A 22,589-nucleotide genomic window follows, 5' to 3' on the forward strand; every position below is an offset into this window, starting at 1 on the left:
CAAGTGAAGGACATCGTCGTTAAATCGCTTCAATATGCAGGTAGAAATACATATATACAAAAATCCGCAGCCTGGGTATCTCAAGTCGTACTGTACACATCGTTATAGCGCATAGTTCTCGGCGTGGAGGTAGATCTCATGGAGACCTTTATTCCCCATCACCTTCGATTGTAGTCCTGCCACCACTGTGCTGACATCTGTCCGCATGCTCGGTGGGCCACAGACGAAGACACACGCCTTCTTCCCCGTCCATTCGTCGCTCAGCTCTTTGAGCATGTAAGGTATTTCCGGACGCCCCCATTCGACACTCCAGCCTCCCTTCCTCGACTTGTTAGCTACGCGAGGCATAAAGGCGAAACGCATCAAGTTCTTCTGGAACTCAGTCGGCGTTGACGGAAAGCTAAACTCGAAGCCCTGGTCTTTGTTCTCTGCCACTTGTTGCATTTGCACTGCTTGAGCATTCTGGGCTGATGTGATGTCGACGGACAATTGTTTGGATCTGCGCTTCTCGTGAAGCGTTGGATGCGGAGGCATGTGTGGTGTGTCCTGCGTCGGAGGCAAGCTATTCGGTAAAGGAGGAGCCAGGTGCCTTTGTGAGGGAGTTCGCATCGGTTTGAGATGTGCCTGCGGAAGTGGTTGCAGACGATCCGTGTTCTCATCCCGGAGCTCTTTCTCCCGCTCCGGATTGCCATTAGCTTCGGCCTCAATCAATGCTGAATGCCTGTTCGAAGCCATTGAGAATCTGTTGCTGGCAATACTCTGAAAGACATCGTTGACCTTGTCATGGAACACCATGCTCACTGGTCGTCCCGGAGTTTGGGCGCTCACCAGAGTTCCTGTATTCTTTTGACGTTTTGCCGCAGTGATGTAGAATTGGCAGCTCACCGAATCAGGTGGCGCAAATTCACGACATATGCGAAGCTCTTCTTTGAACCACTCCATGGTCTCTGGACGTTTCATGGCCCAGATTAGGTGAATATCCTTAGTCACAGTCTTGCCGTCGCGCATGCGCCTAATGAGGTCGAGCAGATGTGAGACTATCGCTGTGATTCCGGTTCCGCCGGCAATCAAAACGACGTGATCGAACGAGTCCATACTGCGACGCATACCACCATAAGGCCCATCGATGAACGCTCGATACGTCCACCACGGCCCGTGGTCGAGCGCGCTATCCAGAACCTTTTTGGTGAAACCGCCGAATGGCCGGAAGACGAGCACCATGTCTCGATACTCCTCCCCGTACTCCGATGGGTAGTCGTCGCTGCACATGGAAGCAATCGTGAAGGGATGGTTTTCAAAGAATGAGACACCGGGCATGCGGAGGTACACATACTGGCCTGGCTTCCATCGGACCTGAGTCGGTACAGTGACCTTAACAGCATCAGCCTCCAGCACAGTCACTGCAGCCTCTTCTCCAACGATCCAGGACATTCGCCAGGGATTTGTCCAATTGAGATACAGAAGCCGAGTAAGGTACGAGGCGACCCAGATTGCTGCGGTCGCCCACAAATAGTGCCATGATGTAAGGTAGTTGTGGCAATGCCAGAAAAGCATGCCCAAGAGGATGATCGAGACCGGGACATGAATCACGACGAAGATTTCGTAGAATTTGCGTCGAATCGGCCCAAGAGAATGTACACAGAGAAAGACAGTCGGGACCAGGGCGGCGATTCCTAGACGACCAGTCAGCACAATGTCTCAGAGCTTTGTGCATGGGCACGTGCAGCAGCAACCGCAAGGCCGCGTAGCCACATAAATTGAGATCATGTCATATCGTACCTGTTCCATAAATGTAGACGCCAGATTGTTGAGCTTTGAGCAATCGGTGGAACTCTTGCATACCACCGTCCCATACCGGAGTGACGTAGAAAGGCACTGTGTGAACAATGCTCAAAACAAGAAAGACATATGCGAGCCATCGATGTAGCACGTTCAGTCTCTCATGCCCAATTCCAGTCAAAAGTGCGATAAAATTCGCTTTCATGCTCAGTCCAACAATCCATGGCATGAGTGCCACTGCGAGCATGCCTGATCGTATTGCAAGTGGCGGTGATCCATATTGTATCGATGTGAAGTAAAGCGGGCGTGGCAAGAACGAGTATAGGAGAGTGAATGCCGTTGCGGCGAAAATGAGAAAACAGACTCCGAGCGGAGGGAAGACGATTGGTCTGATGCGCTTGTGTATACGCACGTTCGGGATGGAACGATAAAAGACATAGCGGAAGAGTGCCAGAATGTTGCGGATAATCCATGACATGGAGTGCTCAGCGTCCGGCTGCGATGCCATCGGCATCGGATTCTCTTCTCTCGGGAAGAACTTTCGTGTCGACCTGTCGGTGCTTAACGCGGACAGCGCATAGTCGGTTGCGGGAGAGGCCGTCTTTGCGAACTCTTCCAGTGACTCCTTGTGCGAGGCAACGCGAATCTTGTCATGCCAGAAGTGATACCAGCGTACTGCAGCAGTCACAACCAGGAGGATGATGCTGAAATACACCCACCCCAAGGCATACTTGCCAGACTTCTCCCTGGACAGTGCTCAGCTGCGATTCAAGACTATGCCTAATGGATATAGATCTTACCAGGGATCGAGAGCATGAGCTTCGACAAGGCCGGCTGGACTGCTGCTGTTGCAACATGGTATAGAGACTCTTTTCTCGATGGTGGACCGGTCAAGTATGCCCGCATCGCGCGAAAGTTCGATGACCAGGCCGGCTCGTCTTGCGAGCAATTCAGCCAGGGCGGCCATTATCCAGCGACCTGTGGTGCAAAGATGCCTTGGTGTTCAGAGCGCAAGTGTCGGCGACACCATTGTTCAGCGATCAGATCTCAGTTCGTGCAACAAGATGCGACAAATAACCATGCTAGGCTTAGGCAGAGATGGAGCAAAAGTCATACCAAGGTGGCGGAAGAATTGTCAGGCACTCAAGCAATGGTGCAAGTGCGCGAGTGTAGTGTCTAGACGCACGCACACGACTATGGATGCAAGGACCAACCTGCAGGCCATCTGCAATCCATCACGCGTCGAGAAGCCGCCACAGTAGCGAGCGTCCACCGCATGCTCCGAACTGCCTGTGCATGGCGCACAAAGTCAAAGCCAAATCTGTGACGGAAGGCGGTTCCCTACTCCTGGGCCGTTGGCCAGATCAAGTCTGGACGAGATACATCACGAGCGCTTGTGGTAGAAAGCAGATTGGATGCCGCAGTGGCCAGGAAGCGTAAGCGTGACTGTTGGAGCGGCCAGTGGATCTAGGTCGGCTCGACGTCCATTGACGCCACGCAGTCTAGTCGAGGCTGCGCGGGCACATCAAGTCCGCCAGTATGGACAGCATGCTTGGGCGAATAGTTGCGATGTATTGGCTCAAGACATGGTCGGCAACGGGTGCACGCTGTGGATATTCAATAGTGAGAAGCACATCAGCGGAGGACGACTGAGAGACGACGTCTTGCCGCCGACGCTAATAGTCAGTTGGCTATGCAGAACGATGATTGGCTACCACCAAAACTCTCAGCTGCACGTGTGCTTATCGTGAAGCTCTCCCAGAAACACCCACTTCGAAGGTGATGAGGCTTGAGAAAGAGGCCAGGAGAGGATTGCATGACGTGGGAGCGCGTTGGCACAGGAGAGACACAAAGGAAACGAAGGATTCGGAACACCAGTGTTCCTGCAAGTGTCCTTCCATCTCTAGCTCTATGAGAGGACCGATCCTGGTCTCTTGTCAACGGGACTCCGACTTCACGGCGTTGCACATCGGCCTTGCGCGGCCATTGAGAACCTTCACCTTCTTACCGCACTAGATGCGTGGACGCATCGCGTTCAATGAGCTGCTAGGCCTTGTATAGGGGAGCACGAATGTGCATGCATCCCCAACGCGGTAATCAGTCGGCCGGTTGCGCAGACCAGAACACTCCTTGCAATCGCAAGACCATTGAACTCAACTTGGCTCCGTGGCTGTGAAGTAGCCGAAGAGCACGATGTCATACTTCCATGCCAGGTTGTGCGAGGATGCTGGAAGCTGAGGGAGTGGTGTTCTAGGGAGGGCTGATGACCAGAACAGTATAAGCAAGCCACGACTCGCACTCTGTCACGCACTCAATCCCCATCATCGTCAACCTCCTCGAGTTGCACCTGTTTGGAGCGAGGGATCTGCTCTTCCGCTGCTGGGTATATGTCCTTCATCTCTTCCTCAAATTGCTTCAATTGCTGCTCCAGGTCTACATCGTCGCCTGCTAGGGCGTTCACTGCTGCAGTTGTCTGTTCAGCGTCCGCCTCCCGTCCAGCTTCTTCAGCAGCTTTCTGAGCAGCATAGTAGCCCGCTCGCTCGAGCTCATCAATCTCTTCCGGCTCGAGTAGGCGACCTTGACCCTTGGCCTGCTTCTGCTTCTGGCGCACTGCTGCGGGGACGAACTTGGTAGCCTCCTTCTTCAGATCTCGTAGCTGCGGCGCACTGCTGTACACAAGTTGTGGTGCAGCTGGCGGTGATACGGCGGGCTTGCTGGGCAAGGCATGAGGCACGCGCTGTCCATCGGGGCCGAGCTGCGGGTCCTTGAAGGGCTGTCGAGGAATGGGTGGCGGAGTATCGCGTGGCATGGGGATGGCGCGCACTTCGGGATCCGTTTCGTCGCCATCGCTACTGTGAGCCTCGTCCGCGCCCCTGCGTCGCTTTCCTAGACCCTGTCGACGCTCGCGTTGCTGCTGCCGCGCATCACCGCGCTCTCCGCCGCCTCGCCGCTCCCCGCTCGCAAATTGAGGTGCAGCATCACCTAGAGCATCGCGCGCACGTGTGATAGCGCGGAGATCGCGCTCGAGTTGCACGAGGGTCTCCTTGTCCTTCGGCCGCAGTGGGCCTCTGCTCTCCAGCTCCTTGAGCTCATCGATCTGCTTTTGCACTCGCGAAGGGTTCCGTCGGGCGAGCTTTTCATTGCGCTGCTCAAGCTGGCTTTTCTTCGACTTGGCGATCTCCTTGCGCTTGTCTGCCTTGCGCTGCGCTGCTACCGGGTTCGCTGATTTCTCCTTGGGCATGGCGGCGGTGACGTAGTGACGTAGGAGTGAAAGCTCGCTCAGTGCGGGAAAGAAGTTCAGAAGAGCTCGCATGGTCGGAGCTCGTCCGTCGCGCGCTCGCATGTGACAGCCCACTTGCGACCGCGCCACATTCCGCCCATCAACATCGCCATGTCTCGTCGCGAGAAGATCATCTCGCGCTCCGTCTCGAAATCAGTTGTGCACAGCAGCGATCAACGGCCCAATGCTATCGCGCGACTCCCGGCCTACTTCTGGCTATACCATCTGAATCTCGAATGTGTGGGCGCGCATCTGTTCCGAGCGCTGCGAGAAACATGGCAGATCGATGAGGCCGAGTACAGGGCCAGCTTCGGCGCCGACAGCAAGGACAAACAGACGTTGACCAGTGCAGTACGTGTGTCCCCCGTCCATTGACGATAATATTCGCTGACCAAGACCATCACTGATTAGGGAGACATGGGCTTCTCAGGGTCGACATTTTTCACCACTCAAGACCAGCTATACCTCGTGAAGTCTGTCCCTCGTCACTTCGAACACTCTTTCTTCAAGGAGGAGCTTATGACCCCCTACGTGGAGTACATGGAACAAAATCCGAACAGTCTACTCACCCGTATCTCTGATTTTCTCCAATGCTACCAAACAAGCCTGGGCAGTTTGCTTGGCCTCGCGCCTACCCATCACATTGTGATGGAAAACCTGCTGTACGGCAAGGAGGAAAGCTGGGAAGATTGGGATCTCAAACCGCAAAGTTACTTCTACCCGGAACGAGACATCGCTGACGGCGCCCTGACAAGTGAAGCCACCAAGAACAAGCTGGCAGACGAGTTCCACGACAAGATTGTCTTGACACTGGACCAGGCGGAGGACCTTAAGGCTCAGCTAGAGAAGGATACTAAATTGCTTGCCGACTGTAACACAGTCGACTACTCCCTCATGCTGGTCAGAATGCCCGCTTCTGATGAAACAGACGAGGGCGACCTCCCTGCCAAAGGCAAAACGCCCTTGATCCCGCCCGCGCCACCCAGCTGGCGAGTGGGCGTCAGATCAGCAGACGGCAAATGGACTTATCGTGCAACATTGTTGGACTTTTTCTGGAGTAAGCACAAGGTGCATGCCAAAGCAATGACTGTACTCATTAGTGCGTACAACATGGTTGACAACCAAGGACACATGAGCGTGACGACCAACAGCACAGAATACCGCAAAAGGTTTCTGGATATGGTGTATGAAATGATCGAAATTGAGTAGAGATTCAACGAAGGAATCAACAGGACGAACCAGACGGGACTTGAGTGTTTCAGAATATCACTTAGATTGGCAGCCCAGACACCGACCTATGGTTATGACAAGCACGACGAACGATGAATGGAAGGAAGATACCCCATCTTAGAGACAGTACTTAATTCATTGAATGACTAGCTCTTCAATTACTTTTCTCACTTCGCATGCGATTTTTGGATTGGGTATCGTAAAAGTATCGACCGATCTGCATTTTCAACCACTCTACTCGTCGTACTCGAGGGTCATGGTAGTCGGGATAGGGCTTTCCTTGGAGTTCTGGTCAAGGTAAGACTTCATTGGGACACCGGCAACCTCGTGGACGACTTCGTTCAAGTGTCCCTGGCGGCCAGGAGCACGTCGCAGGTTCTTAAGCTTGAAGACTTCCTTGAGGGTTGCGACAAGCGCAGGTCCCACAAGTCGGGCGCCGAAGCAGAAGTGCAGACCCTGGAACGCAGCTTCGTTAGTATATAAAGCCGGAGCTTTGATGCAATCGCAAGCACTTACATGTCCAAGAAGAATGTACGAGCTCAATGGTCTGAATGGATCCAGCTTCTCAGGGTTGGGGAAAGCCTCGGGGTCCATCGAGGCCTTGGAGGTGCCGATCAAGACTGTCTGCTCAGCGCGGATGTGAACAGGTCCGCGAGCGCCATCGTTGATGGTGACATCCTTGTTGGCAACACGAGGAAGTCCAGGCACCACACCGGCATGTCTCATGCCTTCGAAAACGAAGCCCTGGAACTCCTTGTATGATGCTTCGTCGTCCTTGTGGGCGAGCTCGACAAGACGCTTCTTGTATTGCTCGTATTCCGGCTTAAGGAACAAGTCGATGAGGAGAGAGGCTTGTTGGGTGATCTAGAGGTAGAGAATACAAGGTTAGCGAGGAACTCAGGCGAATTCCGGCTGGCTGGCAGTTGGCCATGATCAAACTTGTGACCGCAGGTCCTAGCCCGTGCATAGAGAGGTTGGGAGTTGTGATCACCTACATTGCCAGCAGTGGGTGCAGAAATGCCAATGCAGTCTCCAACAATGTCGCCAATTGGAAGACCGGTCTTCAAGAACGCCTTATAGAGGCGGTCAGCGTCTGCGCCAACCTGCGAGATATCAGATTAGTATAAATGCACTGAAACTTGGTGACAGTCAAAAACAAACCTCGTAGGCCGATCCCTTGGCAAGCCAGTCGACAATGTGCTCCTTGAAACCCTGCTGGGTCTTAAGGTGGGCAGTCATGATCTCTCGCAGAACTGGAGCACCTTTCATCGCGCCCTCGCGCAACTCCCATTCGTGGGCGGGCAGAATATTGAAGCTCTGGTAGATGAATAGAACCAAGTAGATGTCGAACAACTGAGGCAGCGAAAGCAAGCCTCGAGGTTGTTCCTCGGTCTTGAGTGGGATGGCAAAGCGCTCAGCCAGCCACATGATGGGCGTGATATTTGTGACATCGCGGACGATGTCGATTTTTCGTCGAGTCCCGCAGTATTTCAGAGTGTTTTGCTTGATCAGCTTAGCGACGTTGGTGCTGAAGTACTTGATGACATTCTTCTCGAAGCCGTCCTCAAAGAAGATTTTGTGCACAGTCTGTTGTTCAAAGACAGGTCAGTGTACGCTTCTCTTTGATCTACGCGTAGATCGATGTTCTGTGCTTCTGAAAGCATTTCTTGTGAACTTACATTGGATCGTTCGTCATGTTTGCCTTGCTCGTCCCAGCCCAGAAAGAATTCGTGGCCATCGGTGCAATCCTTGACAGCCTTTTGGTACATGACCCTGAACGTGTCCCTATCCTCGAATATCTGCTTGCAAGCGGCTTGTGTTTGCACAGAGACGATGGAATTGTCACGCTGAGGGCGCTTGAGGTCGTACTGCTTCACGACACCGTTGTCTTCGAGGATCTTCTTGATAGCCTTTGGAGTATAGAATGGCATCAGAGCATAGGTGGAAGTACCGGTATAGCTTTCAGGAAGACCGTTGAAGATCAGCTTGGGAAGCATTCCACCGTAGGCGCCTACGTAGACAAATTAGCATGCTGCAATTGTGAGATAGCAATGAGGTCAACGCACCGGGTGCCACGATACCGACCTTGGAAAGGCCCCAGTTGGTCAGTGTAGTGCTGTTGAGGTCGTAAGAAAGGAAGCGGTCCCCACGGACGAGTGCTACAGCATCGTCCAAGATACCTCGACCAGTGGTTTGACCAGGACAGACACCGCTACCAGGCATAGGTGGCTTGGTGCACTCTGCCATGAGACCAGGATAAAGCTCAAGGTTGTCGATGTGGCCATAGAGCAGCTCTGCGGCGCGAGCCACTTCCTTGTCCGGGTTCCAATCTTTGAAGCTGTCATATGGCTTCAAGTTCAAATATCTTCGGAACTCGTTCATGGTGCACACATTGAACACGTTCCTGGCCTGCAGCTGTCCCATAACATCCACGATCTTCAGACTTGCTGGAGTGCCATGGGCGCCGAAAGCGTGGGCTGGCTCGTCAACGCAGTCTTTGAGAATCTCGGCGAGATCAGCATCGTTGAAACTGCCGTCTGGCCCTCTCTGGAGGCCGCCAAAGGTCCACTCCTTCGGAGGGGTGTCCTTGAGTCTGTGTCCTTCCGTATACATGACCTTCATGAAATGTTTCTCGTTCAGCTCATCCAAGGAGCCAAGCTCCGGGCAGTTCTTCCTGATGATGTCTTCCATCCACTGGGCGTCAGCAGCAGACAGGGCGGCGTGCCAATGATAAAGGACTGCAAACTCTACAGAGACAGAGTTACCGGTTCCTCGCTCGACTCGAGACTGTTACAATGTCAGCTTGAGTTTTGAGGCCCTTTCTTCTTCTCGTCGCGACTCTCGCCATTCTCAGACCCATTCTTAGAAGGTAGGCCTGAGACGTTGGTGATGTCTGCGACATCTCTGTCGCTGCGCCGTAATAGTTTCATCGGAGGTGTGTGTTCGGGGGGGGGGGGTTGCTTACACCACCAGCCTTAATCTCGCCGCCAAGGTCCAGAGACCAGGTGGAGTTGGCTCGAGGGGTGTTGAGGATGGCAGCTACGTAGTCCTTGAGCACAACAGTAGCAAAGAAGCCCACGTTGATGTTTCGGGCAAGCTGAAAGATATCCTCGTCTTGCCTGAGGGGCAATAATTAGCTTGGCCATGCTCGTCTTCCGCAGAGTGTTGCGCGTGCCGATGGCAAGCCTCTGTGCTGCAGAGTTGGAGCATTCTTAAAGTGCGAACCACGTACCATTTCTTTGTACCATGTCCTTCGCCTTCATCCTTGAGACTGTTCCAATCCGCGTACTTTCCCTCTTCGTTGATCGAGAGAAGATCTTTGGCAATCGTATTATGGTTTCGTGAGAACATAACCAATAGAGCAACCACACCGGGTGGCATGAGCATAATTCTCTCGCTCTGTTTAAGTGTCAAAAGATGTTCGTCCGTTTCCTATGCCACTCCAGCTTGATTCTTACCGCAATGCCATCATTCGTGATCAATCCATTGTGCCATGTCCTCACTCTCTTCTGCTCTTCGCCCGTGTTTCCGTACAGTGTGCTCAGATCCACGTAGCTCGAAGTTTCGTTGATCCATTGATTTTGTCGATTGGTCTGGAAACATTCATGGATAACGATAGTGGCGAAAGAGAAAAACAGCCTGTTCAATCCTGAAGGGTGCTCGCGGAACTTGTCGTCCTTTCGCTTAAGAAGCTGTTCGAAGACGAGCTCGGGGTCTGGGAGATTTGGGCCCTTTGGCTTCATCGGGGGCACACTGCGGGAGTAGGGAGTGCCAGCTTTGCCCATCTCAGGATTCCACTGCACGCGACGTAAAAGTTAGCACAGTGTCCAGTCTCCCGCCGGAAAGCTAAATGGAAATCACGATCAACACGGCGTGCTGTGCCCATGAACTTGAGAAATCCCCCATTCCTCGTGTCTCTGCATATACACGGTGTGTTCAAGGCACCCTGTCTTGCGAAGCGAGATGGTCACAAAACCGAAGGCGCGGTGAGACAGCAACCTCGAACGTCGATTTCGAGTATTTCCATTTTGCTGTCCGCAACTAGCGGGTGTCGAACCCTCAAATTCTGGCACAGCTGATGACCGTCCCCCACTGTTGGTACTTACAGGGTTGTTATTGCCACCATCGTGTCTGCGATATCTCGTAGTTGGTCCAGCTAGCGTGGTCGCGGGGTGAGGAAGATCGTGCCATAACCTGATCAGTTAGAATATAGCCTGAGATGACCACTATAGCGTGACATTACATTTTGATGAAGGCATTGCTCGTTGCCGCGGACAGCCCACTGTTCAATGGCAATGACTGCAACATCGCTACTCCATTCTCGAGCAACAGTTCTTTGTCGTCCATAGGCTCGCCAGAAGCCAAGCTCGTAAGTCCCTGCCCGAGTGTTGCAGCATTCTTCAAGCTCATGTTATGAGTAAGGTCATGCAAGACCGAAGTCTTCTCCGTGGTGCCATTGGTTTCCTCATCTGACCTGCGATCTGGAGCTGTGCTGGGTTTCCGTTTGATCGTTGAGATCACTCTAGAGATTTTGCCCGGCATGATTGCAGAGTCTCTGCGATGCTTCCTGAGAGACAAGCTGCGTAGGAGCTACAAGGATAAATCAAATGAGGAGCTTTGCAAGTGCGAGGGCTGGCGATGACATGTCTGAACCATCTAAGTGCACCTCTATGCTCAATGTGTACCGGGAGCCTTGCATGACCAACGAGTTGCATTAGTGTCGAACTCCAAGGCTCTTGAGGAACCAATACCGCGCGTTGGGACATTGCGGAGCGAGAGCCACAGAAGATCGTGCTCAATGCAGCCACTGCTTTCACTCAAGCAGCGTAGTGACACGGACAGTGCAGTGCTCAAGCCGCGATGTGTTTGTAGCTTTCTGCAGGGACCAGGCCAATCACGAGCGATGCGTTATCATCGTCTGAGGTGGGCATTGATCGACATAACACGATCTGTGCGTGCTGCATAAGTTTTTGGAAATGGTTGCATGGTTGTGGTCGGCTTTGCCGAGAAACATTCATCAGCAAAGATCTTTGCTGGCGTGACGAACACTTTGCGGACAACCTTGCAACGCCGCAATCGACAGGCGCCAAAGCGGCTTGTGCTCCATGTCACCGTTGACAGCTTTCTCAGTTGCACAACAGCGAACGTCAACCCGCCATGGTTAGCTGAAGGTCGACATCTCGCTTGCGTGGCCTGATCATGTAGCGGTGGAACAGTCCACATGCATGCATCCTAGAGTTCGGAGGATATGAAGCCAGTGGGCGCCTTGCCTCATCGGGTATGTCCACACTCAGCAGTCAAAGAGGGGCTCTGCATTTGGGGATTTTCGGTATGCATTACTAGCGCTTCAGGATCTTTTAAGGTTGCGAAGTCTAGGCATGGTCTGGTTGAGCGTGCATATTTCGTCCTTGGCTTGTTGGATGCATCATCGATTCGAAAGCCTCGTGTGCACTATCAATCTTGACATTCGGTTTGGACTATGCCGCTGAGTGAATGGGCTGCAAGTACTGTGCCTTCTTGGTAGCATCACAGTGATAAGCTTCAAAGCACGAGCTCGAGCACGAGGGGGCCGGAGTGGCTGCTGGCTGGCGTCCTGTGATTAGTCGCGATGCAGAGATCCGATGGATAGAGTGACATCGGCATGCGGAGCGTGCCTCCACGCGGGCCGGTGGCCGCCGAGAATTTGGTTGTGCTGGCTCGGCAGGCTTTCTTTGGTTGCGCTCAACGTGGTTGTCTTCCTCAAGCTGTTTCGACCCTGCTTTTTCAATGTCTTATTCGGGGAATCTAATTTTGTGCCTCCATACAATAAGTACGAGACAGATGCGTTACACCGAACAGACTTCGCATCGCCTATCAGCTCCAACAGTGCTCTGTCAACTTGACGGCTAGACCCCAGGGGCTGGCAGCAATTTCCAGTGTAGCAATCAGCGACATTTGAACATACACACCAAGATTCGCACGCTCTATAACACGCCGTGCTGTACTCGTGTCCCCGGCGCGCAATGCTGACCGCATGCCTGCAGCAAATCTCACCAGGCACGGCATGTGTTAGTCTTTGTACCTAAGCTGTTAGGCAGAATATGGCTGTCATCCTAAGTGTATGAAATGAGATCAGCATGCCGCAAAGGTTACGTGCCACATCGTGCATGGCTGCTGACCGTTATGCACATGTTAATCGTGGCTACCTCTGAATGCAACGACCTCTGAGTGCAACCGCAGGTCATTAAGCCAATCAGCAAAGCTTTTCATGGATCGAGAGCCAATCTAGTTAGGCGCTTACACTCAAAGGTCGTTGCATTCAGAGGTATTCACGATTATCCTTATGGGCTGCCGGCACCAAAGACCACGGTGTGAGTCGTGATAAAGGTGTGTGGGATATGCTTCGCCTCGCTTCAGTTCTAGAGTCGATGATCTCTCTGCAAGATGGTCCATCTTGCTTTGTGCATAGACAGCTTGCAAGTTGCGGGAGCTCTACGCGAACTTGCTCGCAGCGTGCAGCTGCAAGTCATTATCTGACTCCCGGCAAGCTCAGATAGACTGTGGGTGCAGCTCCAGAGATCTGCTGCTAGTTCCGGCAATCGTCTTATGGCCAGCGAACCAGTAAGACTGCAGAAGTGACGCCGGCCAGTGCAGCAGATTTCTCATCCTTCGACTTCCAGAATCCTTTGGCCATCGGTATCCGGAAGCCATCCCTTCGGTCGCTCCGCCCCCCTAACAACCAATCCGTATCTGAACATGTGTTAGCATGCACGCGATTGATGATTTAATTGACTTACAATGCACGCTCGACTTTTTCTACGCTCGTTTGCATAACCTCCATCTTCTTGTCCAGGTCCTTGCCAAGCGGACCTCCATGTGCGTTGAGTGTTTCCAGTGCCGATCTTAGAGCCCGCATGTCATTCAGCATGCTTCTTGGGGTCTGACCGGAGGCGTTCGAAGCTGCGATTGTCGGCATCGCGCCATTCATGGCCATTGTGGTGATGGCGAATCGCATAAGCTCTCCAGTCATGTCGAAAATGCCAAGAAGGTAGTCCTCGATGCTCAACGCTACGCCTGGTCCACCTTTATCCATTTCGCGCAGACGGGCTGTAGACTCCTCGTAGGTAATTAGTGAGCCAGTGGTCAGATAGTGCTCGAAGGAGGCTGCTTCCATCCATTCTTGGCAGCCACCAGTGATCTGTCTTGCGTAGCGGTCTCGATTGAGACCTTGCCTTAGAGCAGCGTTGCAAGTTAGTGACTGCTTCAACATAGCGTACCCACGCATATGGTTACCTACAGATCTTTCGAAACAGCTGCGAATTGTGCGTCGATCGTCTGGCGATATGGCTCACTGCCTTTGACAACATTTTGAGGTAGTGGCTCGTTCAATGTGCGAACACTAGAGAATCATGAGAGTGAGGCAATGGTGAACAATCAGCTCGAGTCTCTTACCGCTGGAGAGTGAAGATGATCTTCTTAGATGCGGCCGTGATGTCGCGGGAAGCTTTGATGATGCGTTCTCGGCGGTCGTGATGCTCGTCCAATTCAGCCCGGAACCCTTCGAACATTGGCATGAAAGGAGACGTATTGTTTCCTTGTTCCATATCTGCGCGCGTTCGCTTACCCATTGAGGAATTGTTCGTGAAGTGCGGTTTCTGGCGTGGAAAATGGAAGTGGAAGCAACGGCAGAACTGACACCAAGACTTTTGGCAATTATCGGGCACACACCCCACAACGCCGACTGCGTTTAGCATCGCATTTATTGACGTATCACGTTGTACGTACTTCGATGTCTTATGCGTATCACAGCAGGAAATTTCATGACTGTATGAATGCTGAAAGCGTACAGATGATTGAGCATATCAGCTCAGTCGTGTTCGCAAGTCCAGAATCACCCGGCGTCAAGAATTGTGCAACACTCTGCGAAGGCAAGGACAGTCTGCAATGAGCTGCGAATGGCCTATCTTGTGCATTGTGTGAACAAGTGCTGTGGAATTACGTCAAGTTCGTTAATCTGCAGAAGCTCTAGTCTTCGTTTGATGCTATGGCATGTCAAATGTGATCACGTTCGCGTCCGTGCATTGAGGCAGCGTATCACTGCAGGAGCTGTGACAAGGTCACAGTGCTTCCATTTTAGATCATCGCTCCAGGCGATGCTCACATCGGCAAATGAGCCTTTGTTCACCGACGCGCGTACGTGCTTGAGTCGACAGAGAAGACTAGCAATAACCCCGGCAGCAAGAGAGGAGGGTTCGCGTGTTGGATGCAGCGAGGAACTCCAGGTAAGCAACGGCGGCGGTGGGTATTGCTCTGCCACTGCGACCCTCGAGTCGTCGTTACTTTTATTAACGTTATGTCGGCTCATATTCAGACATGAGTGGTCTTTTCTCGCGGGTAATCGGGAGCAGGCATCGATCAGTAAGCTCGCTGCTGACTTACAGCCATTCCTGGTAGGGGAGCAGCAAATGCGCCAGACGTAGCTGCTTGCGAACGTATTTCGTTGAACCATGGGTGGGCCAAAGCTTGTTGTGCGGTGCAACGCATCTCCGGCCGAAGCTGTAGCAGTTGGCCAAGCAGCTGTAGTCCAAGTGTGTCAATCTGGGGAAGTATAGTCCGCAGCTCTTGAGTGGCATAGACGGGCCAGGTCTGCTTGTACTCTGCGAAACTGCTGATACCAGGCCAGCTCCGCTCTGACGGCGTGCCCATGAGCCGGAAGATTCTGAGAAGTTGGTCTTCGTTCGTAGTTCCTGGAAATAATGGCCTGCCAGTGAACATCTCCGCCATGATACAACCAGCGCTCCAGATGTCGATGCTGGTGTTGTACGTGCGGCTGCCCAGAAGCACGTCAGGTGCGCGATACCATAAGGTCACTACCTCGTTTGAGAATGTGTTGACAGGAATTCCAAAGGCACGGGCGAGTCCAAAATCGCCGAGTTTCAATTGACCTTGCGCATTGATCAGAAGATTTTGAGGCTTCAAGTCGCGGTGGAGCACGCGGTTCTCGTGGCAGAAAGCGATACCACGGAGCAGTTGCCACATGAAACTCTTGATAATCGCTGGGTCGAGTGCACCTCGTGCACCACCGGCTGGACCTTGGTAGCTGTCCATGTACTTTTTGAGGTCTTTGTCCATGTACTCAAACACCAGCATGAGCTTGTTCTCGGTGTGGATAACATCGTACAAGCTGACAATGTTCTCGTGCTTCAACTCCTTCATCAACGAAATCTCGCGAATTGCTGTGCTGGGAGTGCCCTCCTCGCTGTCGAGGTGAATCTCCTTGAGGGCTACGAACTGACCGGTCTGTCCATTGCGACCTTTAAAGACCTGGGGAAAACAGATCAGTATGTATAAATCAACAGGCGCTTCTCGTCGTTTCAGCATGCTCACCGTCGCATAGGTACCCTCTCCCAGCTTCTCCAGCTGCTGGAAGCTGGAAGGATGGCGCTTGTCCATGGGCTCGACCTTGTGGCTGCCGCCCAGTGATCGCACCGAGATGTTACTGTCGGTTCGGTTGGCGACGCTGAGGGTGGATACGTGCGTCGGGAGCAGTCGGATATCGGGCGGTTCCTTGCCCGTATATGTCTTATCCCAAAGGATTGCCCGTGCAGTCGTTAGCTGCGAGGCCACTCGAGTCGCGCGCGAGATCGAGTTGAGGTCGGCCGTGGTGAAGTCGGTGGGCAGTCTGGGCTGCGAGCGCGAGAGACCTTTCCTCGCAGCGGCGGATGATGGAAGCGAGAGGTCAGGTGTCGCCGTTCTATCGCAGCAGTAGCGGCAGTGGTGTCTGGACAGAAGTGTATGTGGCTGTAGATGTAGAGGTGCAACAACAGTGGAGCAACGTTTAGACGTACATACTCGACGCGCTGGTGGGGCAGTTTGGACGGTCCGAAAATAGAATTAGATGCCCTTCTGCAGCGCCCAGCTCCTCACTTCGTCTCTGGCAACCGTCGGGCTACTACTACTGGTGCGACAGAGGTTCACAGGCGCGTGGTCCTCTCGCGCGTGCGCATCTAATCTCGGCAGAGGCCTCGTGGGCCTGTGCCTGTGGCTTTTAGTCTAGAGGTCCTCCTGCTACGCGCCGCGCCGCGACACCACGGAAGTACTGCTCACGCCATACTCCTCACGCTTGAGACCACACAGCAGCATCAGCACAACAAAGGTTCCAGATACCGCTTAACAACTAGCTACCAGAGCACACCGGTCAGAAAGACCGCTCATCACCATCATGCCTGGTGTTCGTAAGTCCAGAGCACCATCTTCCTGGAATCCACAAACAGAGCCACTGACAAACGCGCCATAGCCCCAGACGCGGTCGACAATGTCAAGCGGCTGTTGAAGGGCATGTTCAGGCGCGGAAAGAAGAGCAAACAAGAGACCCCCGCCGACAGCACCTCTGCAGCCCCGTCTACCGCTCAGGCCCCGGCGAAGCCAGATGCGCCTGCTGCACCTCAACAACCAGCCTCGCCGGCAACACCAGCCAGCCCACCGTCTGCCACGACCGCTGCGCCAGACACAAATAAGCAGCTACCTTCGCAGCCGGCAGCTCCAGCAGCTCCGGTGGCTCCAGCAGCTCCGGCGGCTCCAGCAGCCAACGCCGCGGCCGCAGCACCAGCTGCTGCATCGTCGACTTCTGGTCCCGCGGCTTCGGCAACTGCACCAGCTGCGGAGTCTGCTCCCATTCCACCTCCAAAGACGGACGGCGCTGCAGATCAATCCCAAGTCGCAGACACTACCAATGTTGAGCAAAAGGCGAGCCCACCACAAGCAGATGCAGAGAAGAGCGTGACCGATACCGCTGCCATTCCACCGCCAACTCCAGTCACCGCAGTAGAGAATACACCTCCAACAGCAGCCCCAGTGGCACCAACCGCGCAGTCGGAGACTAAAGAGCCAGCGCCGACGCCGAAGCCTGGTGCAGACGTCGAAAAGTTGCCTGTGCTTGCAGAACCTCCTGTCGTGCAGCCTACACAAAGCGCGCCAGGCATGTCTGCGACTTCCGGACCGCTCGAGGACTTTCCAGAGGGTACGAAGTAGACGTTCTGGCTCATGGCGTTCGGGTTCACGTTCGAGTCTTTTAGGCTCTTAGCGATTGCAATTTGTACATATTGCGGCACGGCAATGCCACAATCTGGGTCTCATCACCGGGACCTGTCTGCTGGCATTGCGGAATAGTTCAAATCGGCGGCTAGTGAGTACGGCAGAATCATTTGTGGCCTGTTGGGCCGCCCACTTTATACCCTTTGTGAGTTGTTGTATGCAAACCTGACCAGATCACCAATGTTCTACGTGTAGTCTCAGAGCCGATGCTGGCTCATCTGTGGTCTGATCGCCTCTTTCGCAAGCGCAGTTACATCGGCGGTAAGAGGAAATTGCAGCCGCGATCAGAAGCCACAGCTCAGATGTAAACAGAGTGCGACTGTGAAGAATTCGAGCATTTACAGGCGTGGCATTGAAGGAAGGGCTTGTTGCTAAAGATGGACAATGGGCTGTTTGTCGTTCGTATACACATTTGACCACCTTGCGAATTGCATGAAGTCGGCCTGCATAATAATAGTGCTCTCCACATGCTCCACAAGGGTCAATGGACTAAAGAATGGCGTGCTCCGGACATCGGAGGAAGTCGAGATTTCCTCTGGGCCAGAGCGGCGAATAGTGTTTGCGCGCATCACAAAAGTGTTCCGATTACCAACGGTCCTTTGTTCTCCAGTAACGTGGACATTCGACAGCAGAATACATCTGCCTCGAGAGCGAAGTTACTCCTCGTCGCGAACGACGATCTCGTGACACCCTCGTCGCAACGACAGCCCGTTCGCTTCGTCGGCAGCATGGGGCTTCGCCAGGACCCTTCGCCCACGGCGAAAAAGTCGAATGCGCTGCCATTCGGACAAGATGTTGCTCTGAGCCATCTTGCAGGCCCGACATATCTTACTGCACAGACATTAGTGCAGCAGGTCGCCTACGCGCTCTCGGACAACTGCTTCGCTTACTCGCCGCCCTCCTTCGACCTCGACGCAGCCGCCCGATCCTGGCACGATGCTGGAGAGAAGAATGCCTACAACGCCATCACAGGCTTGCATAGCCTGCAGACGCGAAGCGGCGCGGGCAGTATCGCGCTGGGATACATGTTTAGTCCCGACTTCGACTTGAGCAGGAGACGCGTTCCACAATCCATTGTCGCTAGCACTGGCAGTTTGAACCAGCTTCGCCCCCAGCTGGACCAGTTGAGCCTGCTCTACGATGTTGCCAATCCGACTGCGCTTCAAATTGCTGCAGTCGATTATGCTGCAAACACAAAAAGTGGTCTGGTGGCCGACTACGCCACGACTCTGACACTTTCTGAAGAGCTGGGTCTGGGTTTGGTGACTAGCAGGAGTGCATTTGAGGTGCAACACATGGCTTTGTTCTCCACGCTGCTCGCCTCCATCCTGCCAACCATCCACACCTACGATGGCATCACTGTGGGCCGTGAGACAACTCGTGTCATCGATGTGTTGAACGTGTCGAGCTTGAAGCGGACCTACGACACCGTACTTCAGAACACCCAGGAGGACAGGCAATCCAAGCGATTGACGAACGAAGGCAAGCTTTTGAAGCTCCTGAATGCGTTCAATGCCGAGCTGGGCACCGAGTACAAAGCATTTGAGTATCACGGACACCCACAGCCGGACAGCGTGACAGTCGTTTTCGGTACTGTTGAGGCAAGCGTCGCTGCACAGGTCGCCGAAGCCCTGGCAGAGCAAGGCGTCAAGGTTGGAGTGATCAATGTGCGCGTTTATCGGCCCTTTGTCGAGGACGAGTTCATTGCCACTCTGCCTCCCACCGCACAGCATGTTACAGTCCTTGGACAGGTTCAAGATCAGGCGTCGGCTCTTGACCCCAGCGTTACCAGTAACCTGTACGCCGATGTTCTTGCCGCTGTCAACTTCCAGAGCATGACTTCTGGAACATCTCCAAGTGTCTATAATGTGAAGTACGCGCGCGAGACAGTCTGGACGATCGCCAAGATGGACGCCATCTTGCAGCAGGCCAACTCTAAGGGCGAGTGCCAGGTCTCCATCCTGACCCTCGGCGACAAAGACGCCAAGCAATACACATTCTGGGATGTGGACTCGAGCAGCAGCGCTAGTGCTCCCGTCATGCTTGGTCAACTGCTTGCCGATGACAGTGCACTCAATGTTTCAGTTCGCTCTGGTCACGATAATCTGGTGCAAGGTGGTGCTCTCCGGACCGATGTGCGCACGTCATCGCGAAGCATCGAAAGCGCGTACAGTATCAAGAGCGCCGATGTGGTAGTCGTCGGCAGCGAGAAACTCTTCAAAGACTTTGCCGTCATTGATAGCGTCAAGCCAGAAGGCACAGTGCTTCTCAAATCGCCTGGCTGGAAGGATGAGGACCTGGAGAAGAAGCTGGGTCCTTCGCTTCGCAAGGCCATTGCGACCAAGCAGCTTGCTCTATGGATCCTTGATCCAGCGGCCATTTCCAAGGTGGAAGAAAATCCTGAGCTTGAAGCTTATCTCTTACAACTGGCATTCCTCAAGCTCTCGAAGCCAGAGCTCTACGCAGCGGGCTCGAAGAAACTGCAAGTTGCTGGCGACGCTCTCGAGGTGTTGGTCGAACAGCTAGATCAATCCTTGAAGAAGGCCGAGATTCCTGAGAGCTGGCTGACGATCGAGCCTGAGGAGAACGAATCACTGCCTGTCGCAGAAGATCTTCAAATCAACAGTTTCGCGCCATTTGAAAGGACCGAAGAGGAACCTCCTTCGCTTCTCAAAGACTGGAAGATCGCTGCCAAGGGCTTAGCTTTCAAGGAAGCATATGGCACCAAGACCGCACTCCGACCTGATGTTGGCGTCAAGACGGCAATTGTGCACATCAAGGAGCATCGTAGACTGACGCCATTGACGTACGACCGTAACATCTTCCACATTGAGTTTGACCTTGGCGACAGCGGAGTCAAATACGAGATTGGAGAGGCTTTGGGTATCCATGCGGAGAACGATCCAACTCAGGTTGAGGAGTTCATCAAGTGGTACGGGCTTGATCCAGCTCAGATTGTGGAGGTACCGTCCCGCGAGGATCCTCAACTGTTGGAGAACCGCACTGTGTATCAAGCTTTGCTCCAAAACGTTGACATCTTCGGTCGCCCACCGAAGCGATTCTACGAAGCGCTCAGCGAGTTTGCCGATGATGAGAAGGAGAGAACCGAACTCCTGATGTTGGGTACTGGTGGCAACCAAGAAGCTGTGCTCGAATTCAAGCGCCGCGCAGAAGTGGACACCATCACCTATGCTGACATCTTGCTGGAATTCAAGTCGGCGCACCCTGGCTTCCACGACATTGTGCGCATTGTCAATCCGATGAAGCGCAGAGAGTATTCCATCGCATCCTCGCAAAAGGTCACTCCAAACAGTGTCAGCTTACTCATCGTCACCGTCAACTGGGTCGATCCCAAGGGCAGAGATCGCTTTGGTCAAGCAACTCGATATCTCGATAGCTTGCCCATCGGCGCTCCTGTCACGGTGTCCGTGAAGCCATCGGTCATGAAGCTGCCGCCCAAGACCACGCAGCCCATCATCATGGCAGGCCTGGGTACTGGACTTGCGCCCTTCCGTGCGTTCGTGCAAGAGCGAGCCTGGCAACGTGAGCAGGGCATGCCGATTGGTGATGTCTTCCTGTACATGGGTTCGCGACACAAACGCGAGGAGTACCTGTATGGAGAAGAATGGGAAGCATACCAGGACGCGGGCATCATTACCTTGCTCGGAGCTGCATTCTCTCGTGATCAGCCGCAGAAGATCTACATTCAGGACCGTATGCGACAGACACTGGGTGACATCCGTCGCGCATATCTCCGAGAGGAGGGTGCTTTCTACCTCTGCGGACCGACTTGGCCTGTGCCGGACGTCACCAATGTGCTCGAGGAGGCCGTTGAGACTGAGGCACGTGCTGAAGGCAAGAAGAAGAGTGGGCCAAAGGAGATCGAGAGGTTCAAGGAGGAGCAGCGATACATCCTTGAGGTGTACTAGTTATTTGATGGTCACTCGTTGTTGCGACTATATAGAATTGACTGATATGGCATGATTTGCAGTGGAGTAAAAATGTAACTTGTTTTGTGTTCATTTCGGACTTGATTGACTGCGCTTTGAATTGCAGCTCCCAATCTCATCGACGCGTGAAGTCTGCGATCCGCTCCCAGCGAATTACGTCGGACCGGACGTGGCTGCGGTGCATGATGTAATCCAGCGTCAAGATCAAAGATATGCATTGCGAGCATTCAAACGTCTGCACTCCGCTTCGCATCTTCTTCTGACATCGTCTCACAGAGGAGCAAAATGTTGTCACGTACTGTTCGTCGTGGATTCGTCCAAAGCCGCCATGTTCGCCCATTCCAAACATCAGCTACACGGCCATTACCATCGAAATACGACCAGGACAAGGACAGCATAAACACGACATCGAACGAATACAGCAAGTCATCTGGAGACGGTCAAGCAGCAGGAGAAGGCACAGCTTTCGATCCAAATCAAACGAGTCCAGAGAGTCAACATGAAAGTGCTCGACAAGAGAGCGGCTCTGTAAGCAAAGCAAAGCCCCAGATGAATCCCTGCTACAAGGGTGGTGACGACGATGCCGGGTTGGGCTTGTGAGAGTTTGGAGACTGACAAGCCGGGTCCTGCAGAACAGCGACAACCCTCTCAACGTGAGCCCTGCCAACCACGATATCAGTCGCACGAATGCGGATAAACAGCAGCATCAGGCACAAGGGAGCAAAGACGAGACGGGGGGAGGGAGTGGACGGTCGAGGTCCAGCGGTGGAGGCAGTCCGCAGAAGAGTGGTGGAGGGCAATCAGGTGGTGGTGGATCTGGTTGAGGACAGCAGGCGAGCGGAAGTGATGCTGCAGTGGAAATGGTGTAGCAGGAACGCGAGGCGATCCTTCGAGGCCGGTCGGATTTCGGTCGCATGCCCGTGGAGTGTCACAGGACAGGCTCACAGCAGGACTTGTTGTATTGGTAGTATGCCTGCCACAGGCACATCGCGAGACAGCATTCCCATGAGATGATGCAGATTTGATTCCAACCATGCAGTCCGCATTCGTAACTCAGCAGCTCGTTGCGACATAGATTTCGCTGAAGCGTTCAATGGCGTTGCCAGTCAGGTCTGCAGGAGCACGCTTGCCAACTATGCTGCCAATTGCCTTACGGGTCCGATTTCGGTGAACACGAGATGGCGGGTCAGTTCATGTGTGCCGAGACATTGGGGAGGATTTCGAAGCTGTCGGAGCTGCTGCCAGAACACGATCCTTCCAATGGCACAAGCCATCAC

At 53.6% G+C, this 22,589-nt stretch overlaps 9 protein-coding genes across 9 annotated transcripts; 4 read left to right on the top strand and 5 right to left on the bottom strand.

Moving 5' to 3' along the window:
* Positions 1 to 102: 102 nt before the first annotated feature.
* On the bottom strand, positions 103 to 2,746 carry RHO25_001315 (uncharacterized protein; the record flags this gene model as incomplete). The annotated part of the gene is made up of 3 exons (XM_023593922.2): positions 103 to 1,673; positions 1,780 to 2,525; positions 2,580 to 2,746. 3 exons carry the CDS (start codon positions 2,744 to 2,746, stop codon positions 103 to 105), a joined length of 2,484 nt encoding a protein of 827 aa, XP_023458329.1.
* Positions 2,747 to 4,090: 1,344 nt separating this feature from the next.
* RHO25_001316 (uncharacterized protein) lies at positions 4,091 to 5,020 on the bottom strand (the record flags this gene model as incomplete). The annotated part of the gene is made up of 1 exon (XM_023593923.2): positions 4,091 to 5,020. The coding sequence occupies one exon, from the start codon at positions 5,018 to 5,020 to the stop codon at positions 4,091 to 4,093; it is 930 nt and encodes a 309-aa protein (XP_023458324.1).
* Positions 5,021 to 5,170: 150 nt separating this feature from the next.
* On the top strand, positions 5,171 to 6,268 carry RHO25_001317 (uncharacterized protein; the record flags this gene model as incomplete). The annotated part of the gene is made up of 2 exons (XM_023593924.2): positions 5,171 to 5,410; positions 5,471 to 6,268. 2 exons carry the CDS (start codon positions 5,171 to 5,173, stop codon positions 6,266 to 6,268), a joined length of 1,038 nt encoding a protein of 345 aa, XP_023458323.1.
* Positions 6,269 to 6,523: 255 nt separating this feature from the next.
* RHO25_001318 (uncharacterized protein) lies at positions 6,524 to 10,831 on the bottom strand (the record flags this gene model as incomplete). The annotated part of the gene is made up of 11 exons (XM_023593925.2): positions 6,524 to 6,745; positions 6,806 to 7,153; positions 7,285 to 7,392; positions 7,451 to 7,876; positions 7,969 to 8,300; positions 8,356 to 9,076; positions 9,255 to 9,408; positions 9,522 to 9,688; positions 9,748 to 10,086; positions 10,396 to 10,483; positions 10,533 to 10,831. 11 exons carry the CDS (start codon positions 10,829 to 10,831, stop codon positions 6,524 to 6,526), a joined length of 3,204 nt encoding a protein of 1,067 aa, XP_023458326.1.
* Positions 10,832 to 12,930: 2,099 nt separating this feature from the next.
* Positions 12,931 to 13,896, bottom strand: RHO25_001319 (uncharacterized protein; the record flags this gene model as incomplete). The annotated part of the gene is made up of 4 exons (XM_023593926.2): positions 12,931 to 13,018; positions 13,066 to 13,500; positions 13,566 to 13,667; positions 13,721 to 13,896. The coding sequence occupies 4 exons, from the start codon at positions 13,894 to 13,896 to the stop codon at positions 12,931 to 12,933; spliced, it is 801 nt and encodes a 266-aa protein (XP_023458325.1).
* Positions 13,897 to 14,683: 787 nt separating this feature from the next.
* On the bottom strand, positions 14,684 to 16,380 carry PHO85 (negative regulator of the PHO system; the record flags this gene model as incomplete). Its single annotated transcript, XM_023593927.2, has 3 exons — positions 14,684 to 15,592; positions 15,656 to 16,022; positions 16,376 to 16,380. 3 exons carry the CDS (start codon positions 16,378 to 16,380, stop codon positions 14,684 to 14,686), a joined length of 1,281 nt encoding a protein of 426 aa, XP_023458332.2.
* Positions 16,381 to 16,490: 110 nt separating this feature from the next.
* Positions 16,491 to 17,299, top strand: RHO25_001321 (uncharacterized protein; the record flags this gene model as incomplete). The annotated part of the gene is made up of 2 exons (XM_065602103.1): positions 16,491 to 16,503; positions 16,566 to 17,299. 2 exons carry the CDS (start codon positions 16,491 to 16,493, stop codon positions 17,297 to 17,299), a joined length of 747 nt encoding a protein of 248 aa, XP_065458175.1.
* Positions 17,300 to 18,090: 791 nt separating this feature from the next.
* RHO25_001322 (uncharacterized protein) lies at positions 18,091 to 21,291 on the top strand (the record flags this gene model as incomplete). Its single annotated transcript, XM_023593929.2, has 1 exon — positions 18,091 to 21,291. The coding sequence occupies one exon, from the start codon at positions 18,091 to 18,093 to the stop codon at positions 21,289 to 21,291; it is 3,201 nt and encodes a 1,066-aa protein (XP_023459276.2).
* Positions 21,292 to 21,597: 306 nt separating this feature from the next.
* Positions 21,598 to 22,136, top strand: RHO25_001323 (uncharacterized protein; the record flags this gene model as incomplete). The annotated part of the gene is made up of 2 exons (XM_023593930.2): positions 21,598 to 21,840; positions 21,945 to 22,136. The coding sequence occupies 2 exons, from the start codon at positions 21,598 to 21,600 to the stop codon at positions 22,134 to 22,136; spliced, it is 435 nt and encodes a 144-aa protein (XP_023459277.1).
* Positions 22,137 to 22,589: the final 453 nt, after the last annotated feature.

This window comes from Cercospora beticola, chromosome 1 (genome assembly GCF_033473495.1).
Source record: "Cercospora beticola chromosome 1, complete sequence".
NCBI lineage: Eukaryota > Fungi > Ascomycota > Dothideomycetes > Mycosphaerellales > Mycosphaerellaceae > Cercospora > Cercospora beticola.